General features: G+C 40.1%; 2 protein-coding genes across 3 annotated transcripts; both read left to right on the top strand.

Annotated features, from left to right (window-relative positions):
• The first annotated feature begins 293 nt into the window (after positions 1–293).
• On the top strand, positions 294–6,076 carry agtr1b (angiotensin II receptor, type 1b). Its single transcript, XM_067251903.1, has 2 exons — positions 294–394; positions 3,714–6,076. Exon 2 carries the CDS (start codon positions 3,834–3,836, stop codon positions 4,923–4,925), a length of 1,092 nt encoding a protein of 363 aa, XP_067108004.1. The 5' UTR covers positions 294–394; positions 3,714–3,833; the 3' UTR covers positions 4,926–6,076.
• Positions 6,077–6,489: 413 nt separating this feature from the next.
• On the top strand, positions 6,490–11,199 carry cpb1 (carboxypeptidase B1 (tissue)). 2 transcript variants are annotated; one of them, XM_067251257.1, is made up of 11 exons: positions 6,490–6,554; positions 6,772–6,847; positions 7,235–7,359; positions 7,589–7,691; positions 7,791–7,892; positions 8,103–8,207; positions 8,306–8,416; positions 8,645–8,735; positions 8,977–9,179; positions 10,358–10,442; positions 10,864–11,199. In XM_067251257.1, exons 1-11 carry the CDS (start codon positions 6,490–6,492, stop codon positions 11,049–11,051), a joined length of 1,254 nt encoding a protein of 417 aa, XP_067107358.1. In that variant the 3' UTR covers positions 11,052–11,199. The 2 variants fall into 2 exon arrangements, with proteins under 2 accessions (XP_067107358.1, XP_067107356.1); XM_067251255.1 differs by lacking the exon at positions 6,490–6,554 and having other exon boundaries at positions 6,777–6,847.
• The last annotated feature ends 217 nt before the right edge of the window (positions 11,200–11,416 follow it).

The raw sequence follows: 11,416 nt of genomic DNA, 5'->3' as shown, positions 1-11,416 counted from the left end.
GTTACCACACCCCAGTCCACTACCAGAGAGAGAAGGGTGGGGGGGGGGGGGTTGAGGAATAGAGAATGATAGAGGGGAGGGCTGGTTGTTTGACCAGTATGGGATGGGGGTTGGCAGGGGGGCGGTCAGACGCATGTCCTGTGTATGCGTCTGTTTACAACTGTTTCTATTGTGTGTGTGTGTGTGTGTGTGTGTGTGTGTGTGTGTGTGTGTGTGTGTTTGTTTGTTTTTGTGGGTGAGTGCTGGGTTTGTGTGTCAGCAAGTATCACTGCTCATCTTACTCCCCCAGCACAGCCGTATCAGGGGCAGTCATCACTGGCACACTGAGGTGGTCTCTGTCCTCTCACTCCCTCCTATTCCAACATAGTTTCTGCCTTCTGAATCATAACCACAGGTAAGAACTGACTTTTGTTTAAGTATTCTATGCGCTACTATATGATATTGTATGTATATATTTGGCTTCATGAATGAAATAATTTTTATGTACATGCTTTTTTGTTCTTGAAGTTTAGATGTACTGTGTTTAGCTTTAAACAAAAATGCTAAGCTGTCACTTGTACTCAAGTAATAACAGGTCAGATCATCTTAAGTTAAATAAATTCATGGCAGAATTTCCTGCATATGTTTCATGTAAAAAAAACTAGCATATTTGTTTTCTTTGTTTTGTTTCTTTTACGCCACCTGTTGGTATGGAGGTCATGTGAATGTCTTGCATGGTCAGGGAGGGTGTTTCCTGAAGAAATAATCCTGCTGTGTGTCTATGAATGGGAACATCCTGCAGTATGTGAACTATATTACCAGGGGGAAAGAATTGTATACAGTTACATACATGGAAGAAGACATGGCAGAATCCCAGATCTCCAAAATGACAAGGGTTCACTTCTTGGTGAACTCATGCATTTCTTGACAATCTTCCCTCATGAATAAATTAATCCCCTTAAGGGACAGTGGGGGGGAGTATGAAGATTACGGTATGGTAATGGTGATACAGATAATTTCGTATAAATATAAAGACAAATAGCCAACATGCTGCTAATGCTGATAGATTAATGTAAGGTGGCCTGAAATAACAGTGCACTTTCTAGGCGAAAACATTTTTGTCACAAGTTACATAAGCTTTGTTCTCTAAACAGAAATACATATTGTCATACCAATATAATTCTGGCAGAGTTTCTCTCAGACAAATGAGCTATCCAATTGAGCTATAAGTCATCAATATTGTCGATGTTCAAAAGTAGGGGAAAATTTGAGAAAAAGGGAAAGCATAATGGTTGTAGGTTTACAGAGGGACACTGCTGAGGTACTTTGTCAGTGTTTAAGCAAGATGAAATGTATACAATGGGATATGAATCATTCACTTCATTAGGTGCACAATTTAGCTGCTCTACTCTACAGTCTACCAGAGGGTGGTGCTAATGGCAGAGACTTCAGAAGCTCTGAGAAGACTAGTTCTGCTGATGGGAACCTGTTAGTTTAGCTTAGTAAAGACCTTCAATATATTTTGAGAATGGGATTTCAGAAGACAAGTTGATAGTCTTGTTGAGGCTTTTGTGGAGTTAGGGACTTATGTCCTTTTTGTATAATTTACTCTTTCTATCCTTGTTTCTCTCTTGCTCCTAATACTCCCTTATGGTAAGGCTGTGTGGGAGGGCTGACAAGCACTGTCAAGTGGTTGTTTGCCTTCCTGTCTGCGGTCACCTAGGCTTTACGACCACCGTTCTGTAATGTGCCTTCCCAACCTCGGCTCATTGGGCAAGGGTGACACAAAGTCATCTGCTGCTTTTGAGTGGCTTCCTGTCTTTGGTCAGCTGCGTTTATTACCAGCTTTCCCTAGCATATAGTAGGATAGCCACTGTTTCTTGTATCTATACAGTATAAAAACCAACTACTTTAGGGAACATAAGATCAGTCCTGCATCAAATGTTTTGTCATTTGTTGCTCATGGAAATACAGTGGATGTGACCACAGCCAGTTCCTGTGTTGACCTTTCTGAATGTTTTACAACCTGTGAATTTCTAAGTACTTTACTCTAGAATGAGTGCAGAATTTAAAAATGTTGAATATCATTTTTTTATATTGTATTATTTTAACAGTTCTCATACTTAATATGAAACTGAAATGCATGAATGCACTGTCATGCACTTACAGTCATTTACTGTTCATTAACCATTAATTAATCATTAACGAATTAACGAAACATTCTGAAAAGTGGTGACATCTGTGTCTGTGCTTTATCACGCTGGGTCTGTATAGGGCTCTCACAGATATTTTATTATTCTGTTGCCCTTGGCACTCTGACATCCTCTGTTCACAACAAAACCCACATCTGTAACTGATATTGTTTCTTGCTTTTATGCAGGACTGTTTTCTAAAGATTGCAACCACCGTAAAGCAAGAGAAAATGTAAGAAGCTTGATGTATAGATAATATATTTAAAGGAGCTTTAATTACATATACAAATAAAATGGCAAAAAGAAAAGTTGAAAACCCCAAATGTATGTCACTACTTGTGAATTTTACTTTCTATATGAAGTTATAACTTATTAACCTTCAACTTAGTTGTCAATATGTATGTATTTCAGAGAAAGACAATAGAATTATAAAAATAAGTTTACAATGTGATTTTGTGGCATGTACTGTAGACATCATCTCAATGGTGTCTCAATAGTTCACACAATACAGCTGTATTGCATACAATGTTTAGAAATCTAAGGCATTTGAGGATTTGTTTTAATGTTGTTTTCAAATATTAAATCACGCCCTATCATAAAAAAGTCAGCATTTTCTATTTCTTCTCAGTTAAGTAAGATACTTTCATTCAAATATAAGTGGTTTAGACCTTTTAGTAGCAGAGTTATAGCATTCCTCAAGCTTTTACCCATTACTACATCATCACACGCTAATGATGCACATTTCAAGCTCTGCCATTAAAAATAAACACTTTCAAGGAAGGGATTGAATTAATTTTTATCTCCATTTTACGTTCTGAACTTAATAACAAAGCCTCTGGCAAATTTTCCACAGAGCACAGGTTTGACTTTGTCACAGAGAAGTTTCCACAGAGCTGGTAACCTGCTGTCCTGTTTGTTTAGGTGTGTGCTGATTAGATATTCCCATGCTGGGTATTTCGGCACAGAGTGTGCTTTGAAACGTGACATGTCTTCACAGTAACTCAAGCAACTCTAGCTCTCTCTAGCTCTCTCTCTTTTTTTCTACCCTCCCTCCTTCTCTCTACACTACATCCCCGACCATGGTATCTCGGTGTTTAATGGAGTTGTTATCCAGAGCACACACTTTGGCATGCAGTCTTCATTAACACAGGTTGTAACACACAACATAAATACACTCCTTCCGGGTACCGATTGTCCTTCCAGATGGACGGGCCATTCGATGAACATTGTACACTTTAACTGTTGCCTTTCATTAGCCAAGAGATGTCTTAAAATCCAGACTGTCTGTGTAATAATGTTTCAAAAGGAGCGTTTATGGAATATTGAATAACATACAACATCTGTTTTTTGATGGCTTCTTGTTTTATTGAAAAAACATAAAGCTTTGAGACGAGCTTAATGTGCAGGTCTTTAATGAGCTGGTGTAGGGTAGAGCGCTTTCATGGCCGCTCATGTAGATTAGCGTTTATGGGCCATGTCTGTGGTAATGACTGCCCTTCCACTAGACTGTCTGTGACACTTTTTTGTGTGTATCTTTTATAGGAGTTGCCACAGAGGCCCCCTCGCTCCAAGGCCCAGTAATAGACACCTAGACGCATCCTTTTGACGGGGCCCACCAACCCATTTGAGCATCCCAAGACCAGTAAAAAACAAAAAGGGAAAATGGAGAACATAACATGGGGAGCGATGGAAGACATTCAGTTGAACTGCAGCATGTCCGGGAGGCATAATTTTATCTTCACCCTCATCCCTGTTGTCTACGGCTGTAACTTCGTCATTGGCGTTGTGGGAAACAGCATGGTGGTGGCAGTTATCTACCGCTACATGAAGTTGAAGACTGTTGCTAATGTTTTTGTACTCAACCTGGCAATATCTGACCTCACTTTCCTCATGACACTGCCTATGTGGGCCACCTTTACTGCCACAGGCTACCACTGGCCCTTCGGAGGCTTCCTGTGTCAGGCTAGTGCTGGCTTGGTCATATTTAATCTCTACACTAGTATTTTCTTCCTCACTGCCCTCAGTATTGACCGCTACCTCGCCATCGTACACCCAGTGGGCTCTCGTCAACACCGTACAGTAGTCTATGCCCGTATTACCTGTGTGCTGATCTGGCTCTTTGCCTTCCTGCTCAGTGTTCCCACGGCTTTGACCCGTGACATCATTCAGATCTCCAACACTACGGCGTGTGGCCGGCGTCTCCCAAACGGCCCCACTGCCTCACAAGGACTCAGCCACCTCCTATTGGCCATCAGCCTGATGAAGAGCCTGCTGGGCTTCCTTATCCCCTTCATCATCATCATTACCTGCTACTGCCTGATTGGACGAGCACTGCGTGGGGCAAGGAGCATCCAGAGGAGCACGCGCTCACGAGATGACGAAGTGTTGCGGATGCTAGCGGCGGCGGTGCTAGCTTTCTTCCTGTGCTGGGCTCCCCATCAAGTGTTCCACTTTATGGATGTCCTGGCCCAGCTGAAGGTGCTGGAGAACTGCACCACACTAGACATCATCGACACAGCCATGCCCTTCACCATCTGTGTAGCCTACTTGAACAGCTGCGTCAACCCCATCCTCTACAGCTTTGTGGGGAACAACTTCCGGAAGAGTTTGTTACGTTTGCTGCGCTGCACCGAACCCACCACCGGAGCCCACCCCAGCATCACGTCCAAGATGAGTGTCCTCTCTTACCATGCTTCTGAGACACTAAACCTCACAGCCAAGACCAATAAGACCAATATGGCAAATGTGAAATAAGAAAGTTCAGGGAGAGTGTCAGCTGTCCTTTTTCATTCTGCTCATCTATGTTTGTTTTCAGAGAATCATAGAGAGGAGACACTGTCATTTTTAAAGCCCCAAATGTATGACCAAGCACTGGAAGAAACTAGCTGTACATTTCTTGAGTTTATGTTTTAACAGAAAGTAATTGACGGAAATACATAACTTTGGCAGTCTCAGTCCAGACGTCCTACATGACATTATAGTACTTGACTCAATACAGTTCAATGTCATTTCTGTCTGTATTTATAAACAACCTGGAACTTGCATGTAAACAACCTGGAACATACTGCCTGGGAGAAATATTCAATATTTGAGTTATTTTAAGGATACTCAAATATTTAGATGATTATTATGGCTTATTTTACCTACCAAACCAACTTGTTAGAGGATACCTTGTTTGACTTGTCTTCTGTAGAAGTGTGATGTATGTAAAGGCACATTTTTCTGTGTTGTGTCTGTGAAAATAATGCACTCCACATAATCCCAATGACAAATGAAGTTTGATTGTCCCAACACCAACTGTCTATATGTTTTGCTGCTTGTGATATCATTATTGCATTGTGGAAAATGTCTTTGTAATTAATTAGAAAAAATGGTCAGAGTTGACCTTAAATAAATCGTATTTACTAATGAACTGAAGGGCAGTGAATTTCATGACATTTAATTATGATAAAATGTATCTAATTACAGCTGTAAAGGTTATTATGAGTAAAAAGTTGATTTGAAAGGTGTTACAAGGTATGGGTGGAAATGTGGCAAAAGGGCAACTTACTTTTTGACTTTTTGCTTACACATACCCCCACATAACTTGTGGAGCTCAGCTTTATAGCAACAGAGTTACATAACTATGTAATTCATACATTGTTGCAGGTATTGATTTTTGTTACATAGTAATTAAACAAATGGTAACAAAGTGTGATTGAAAATACTGCTAATTATATGAGGGTGCACATACTTTTCCCTAGTTTGATATATGGAACACTGTAAATATTTGAACCGGCATAAAGATAGGTTCAAGGCCTAGACAGCATGTAACGCAAACACTTGACAATTTTCTGTGTCCGTTTGTCAATATGGTGTTTTAAAACCTATTCCTATTACATGTACAGTTAATGTTTGAAATAAAATATGAGCATAAATAAATAAAAATATAAAATACCAAAATACATATGCTTAGTTTAGTAATGTCATTACTGTGTATCATGTGTGCTTATCATCCATTTCCTGCATCATTGGGTCACAGAGAATCTGACTAACTTATTGTCAGAGGTAGTGAGTGTAAGATTAGACCCAGAGACCTGTGACTAAGACTGAAGATACACCCAAGCACTATATTAATGTTCATTATTATTAAAAGCTACACAAATAAAAAACAACAAAAGTTGTGAAACACCTAAATTTAACAGGTGTAGATATCACTTGGGACACTGATAACACTGCTAAACGTAACATGTAGACCACAATCATTGGATTGGTGGAGAAGGAGAGAGTCAAAGGGTTATAAGAGCAGTCCATTGGTAAGGTCTGTCACACAGACACCATGAAGGTCCTTCTGCTTTTAGGCTTGGTGGCCGTTGCCTTGGCTGACGTGACTCGCTTCTATGGGTAAGAAAATAATCTTTGCTTCAATTAGTCCTTACTTAATAAGTAGCTTCAACTTGACACATTATATCCAAAACATATATAATGAAAAATTATGTTAAATGGTTGGTTAATGTTAAATTGGTGATTTTGTCTTATCTAAAATATTCTACATATTCTAATACTGATAATACAGCAATACGAAATTAGGGAGATTTTGTCTTTGTTTTTCCCTCACCAGGGAAAAAGTCTTCCGTCTGAAGCCTGTGCTTGACGAACATGTGATTCTCATTAAGGAGCTGGCCAGCAGTATAGAGGTATGAGACCTTGTCTATTCAGTCTGCGCTTAGCTCAGAGGTGCAATTCTCAACCTCTACAGGACTTCAAATTGTTCATTAGAGGTGATGGAATTGGACTGGCTTTCCCTGGTCATTATAGTAATTTGTTCCATATTCACCCGTGTCTGTGTAAGTGTGCCATCAGGTGGCACCTCTTCCCAAGCCATGTGTTACCCGATTCACAAAAATGTAGTAAGGGTCTCTGACTGAAAAGCTTCATCCGCTAATATTTTAACATTTTTTACTGTCAAAAACGTACACTAATTTGAAGTTTCCCTCAGATATGTATTTCACTACCAGTAGCTGATAATTAGTGTTTGAAAACAGTTTTGCTGTTTAAGTCTTTGTGTGTGGCGCCATCTGCAGGTTGATTTCTGGAGGCCCGAAAGTGTTGAGTTGGTGACCATTGACATCAATGTGGACATCCATGTCCCTGCTGCTCACACTGACATGGTGTTCACCATGCTGCAGCAGAGTGGCATGGAGCACGAGTATGGCTTATTCATTTACTTACATATATCTTGATAATAATATAAACATACTTCCCATTTAATGAAGAACTCACATGACTTTGTCATGTGAACATTTTATACAATTATCTCTTCTTTTAACTATTCATCAACTACATTAGTATTGTAATTCTCAAGGAAATAACAAATAATGATGTTATAATAGTTCAGTCAGGCTAAAGTGATCGGGATGCCCCATGCGTGCTCTCAGGGTCATGATTGAGGATCTGCAGGCCACCATTGATGCCCAGATGGATAATAAGGACATTTCTCCCAGGAGCCATAGTTACACCAAATATAATACCTTGGACGATGTAAGAAACACAACCACATGCCATGCTATTTCTCATTGCTTTCTCTCTAACATCCACTGTCCCTTTTTGATATGTAATTCTCCTTGCTTGGTTATTCAGGTTGAGGCTTGGATTTCCTCCATCTCCTCTTCCAATCCTGACCTGGTTAGTAAGCAGGTGATCGGAAACAGCTACGAGGGACGTCCCATGACCCTCCTTAAGGTAACCATTACAAGTTGCTCAGGTTTCAGCATTCTGCATTTATTCAAATTGATCTACATGATTTTTGAGACTGCAAAAAAACATGCTCACAAAGGAAACTATATTGTGTGGAGTTCAATGCATATTTTATCTAGTGAGATAAAATAAAAGAATATATAATATAGGATGCACCAACAACAATCAACAAACAATGAATCTCCCCCAAACCAGATTGGTAAAAAGTCCAGCTCCAGCAAGCCCTCTATCTTCCTTGACTGTGGTATCCACGCGAGGGAATGGATTTCCCCTGCTTTCTGCCAATGGTTTGTTAAGGAGGTGAGATTTGTACGAGTATAATACAAACTATAGATTAAATGATTTTAACAGTTGAACAAAGTGTCAGGTAAGTATTCAAATTTTCCTGTGATTTGCAGGCTTTGTCCACCTATGGCAGTGACACTCAAATGACGAGCCTGCTCAACCAGATGGATGTCTTTGTTCTTCCCGTATTCAACATTGATGGATATGACTACACTCACAAGAGAGTATGTTTCTATTACATTATCTACATTTTATCTACAAGTGGAGTGTTGAGAAGGTAGAGACAGACTGCAGTCTGTCTGTTCAGAAAGTGGTAGTTTCTGAACAGAAACTGTCCCAATGTTTGATTTTATAGAATCGCTGAAAACCTGGAATCCAAATTTTTTACTAATTCTCAGACTCATCTTTGTCGTTAGTTTTTATTGAGAAGATGTGTGTGTTTGAACCAACAGGACAGGATGTGGAGGAAGACCCGCTCCAGGTCATCTGGATCCAGCTGTTATGGCGCTGACCCCAACAGGAACTGGAACGCTGGCTGGTGTAGTAAGTAGAGAGAAAAAACTCATTCGTCAAAACTCTATGTCTAAGACACAAAAGTAGGTACTTTACAAATAACTGTCAAAGCATGTAACATGAACCAATGACTCCTGACAACAAAAATTATGTTTTTCTTTAAATCAGTCCAATAATTTTGTTTTTCCATATTTTCTGGATTATGCTCAGATCACTTTTTTAGATTACCCAAGATCTTTAATTTAAGGTCTCACATAAAATGTCAAATTAGCTACTGGAGCGTCCAGCAACCCCTGCAGCGATACCTTCTGCGGCTCCAAGCCCGAGTCTGAGATTGAGGTCAAGAACGTGGCTGATTTCATCCGCAAAAACAAGTCCATCATCAAGGCCTATCTCACAATCCACTCCTACTCTCAACTGCTGCTCTTCCCATACTCCTACACCTTCCAGCTGGCCGAGCACCACAGCGAGCTGGTCAGTAACCTCGCGTCATGAACTTTGAGGGAAACTGGGGAGGCAAAGTAACAGAGGGCAAACGTAACCATACATACAATCATAAAACACACAGGAAAGAAAGTTCACCGATCCTTAACATATTCTAATTGAAGTGCTCCCTCTACCTTGATAATGATATGTGCATTCCTTTTAATGATCTACATTCTGAGACATATTTATGAATGCAGGTTCAAGCCTTTATTTAAGTCACTGATCAAGGTAAACTTGAAAAAATTTAATAACAGGTAATGACAAAGGCCTTTTATTTCTTGATTCAGGGAGTCAGGTGGCTGAGCGGTTAGAGAATCGGGCTAGTAATCAGAAGGTCTCTGGTTTGATTCCTGGCTGTGTCAAATGACGTTGTGTCCTTGGGCAAGGCACTTCACCCTACTTGACTCATGGGGAATGTCCCTGTACTTACTGTAAGTCGCTCTGGATAAGAGCGTCATGTAGATTTATTTTTTCTTAATAAACAATTAAATATAATTGATGTAAAGGCACACATATACATTCTGGCATATGCTTATCATGCATGACCATCAGAATACAAAACAACAAACTGGCTGATGAAACAATGAGTACAGCTATAGTTTAGGTAGTAATAGTAGATAGTATAGGTACTCAGTAGCCCCCACATACAGTTACAATTGCCCTCTTGCCCGTAGACAAATGTAACATCTGACTTCCTGTAGTCAAACTAACAATGTAGACTATACTGTAAATGTTTGTTGACATTTAAAGGCACCTCGTACACTGTCTATTGTTGCTAATGTTAATGGTGTTTAAAAGAACTGTGACATATTTTGAAGAAATCTAAGAAACCCTAGAGCAGGGGTTCTTAAACTTTTTGGGGCCAGGGACCCCTTACAGAGGTGAACATTTTCCAAGGACCCCACCATGATCGTAACACCCATTCAGCATACCCTTTGTGCTCTTGGACACAATATGCTTATTTTATTGGTAAAAATGGTCCCCATCTGTCGATTATAATATATGTTTCACTTTTTCTAAACAGAATGAAAACTCTTTTTAAATTATGTGGTTACTCCTTAGTCAAGAATCTCTTTCACTTATGAGTCATTTCCAAACCTCTCTCTCTCTCTCTCTCTCTCTCTCTCTACCTCTCTCTCTCTACCTCTCTCTCTCTCCCCCTCTAGATGAGCGTGGCTGAGGGAGCCTCCGAGGCCCTGCGTAGTTTACATGGTACCCGCTACACCAGTGGCCCTGGTGCTGCCACCATCTGTGAGTGTCAACATTTTCTACCCTGGATTCAGACAGTTTACAAGCACATCATGAATCCTTTAACAGAGTAGATAGTACTGTATGCTGTAAGCAGCAACACTATTTTTGAGTCATTATACAGTATATAGTATGCAATGTTATATGAAGTTCATGATATGAAATATGTTCAAGTTTCAAGTTTGTAACAAGTACAAGAATGGGTAGGCTACAATATATTCTTGGTCCTGTTCCTTTCGTAGCGCAAATAAATAACTTTCAATCCAATGTGAACTAAACATTCCTATAAACAATATAGTAAGAGCAAAACATTTCCATAAAGAGTCTGTGTAGTCCTGCAGACCTGTTCTGGCACAATCATTTGAATAAGTCTGAGTCTGACAGTATTTTCTGAAATGCCATGCCCTACTGTCTCTGTTCGAAGATCCTGCTGCTGGAGGTTCAGATGACTGGGCCTATGACCTGGGAGTGAAGTATTCCTTTACCTTTGAGCTGCGTGACACTGGCCGTTACGGCTTCCTGCTACCTGTGTCTCAGATTACTCCCACCTGTGAGGAGACCATGCTGGCTGTCAAGTACATCACTTCCTACGTGCAGAAGAACCTTTACTAAAGAGGGGGTGTAGTCACCCCTCACCTTCTCTCTACCATCACTCTCTGCCCCTGCACCTGACATGATATCAACGGTTACAATGTGCCAATTTGTAACTAACTATGAATTTCAGAAGGAGTACAAACAATAAAGGTTTTTTCAATCTCAGAATGTGCTCAATCTTTCAAAACAATTTGTACCGACACAAACGTGTCGAGCGTGGCTTCAAATGGGCAAAAACCAAGTGATCACCTGTCGAAGTGTCGAAGTCACACAAGCAGCTGAGACAAATGGCGTTTTATTCAAACGCTTAAAAAGACATCAGAAATCACTAATATTCGTAGGTTATAGACAGGGGCGCAAAAAGTGGATATGCGCTATATGCG

This window comes from Osmerus mordax, chromosome 15 (assembly GCF_038355195.1).
Source record: "Osmerus mordax isolate fOsmMor3 chromosome 15, fOsmMor3.pri, whole genome shotgun sequence".
NCBI lineage: Eukaryota > Metazoa > Chordata > Actinopteri > Osmeriformes > Osmeridae > Osmerus > Osmerus mordax.
Note: the sequence above shows the minus strand (reverse complement) of the source record. Positions and strands in the feature narration are given on the sequence as shown.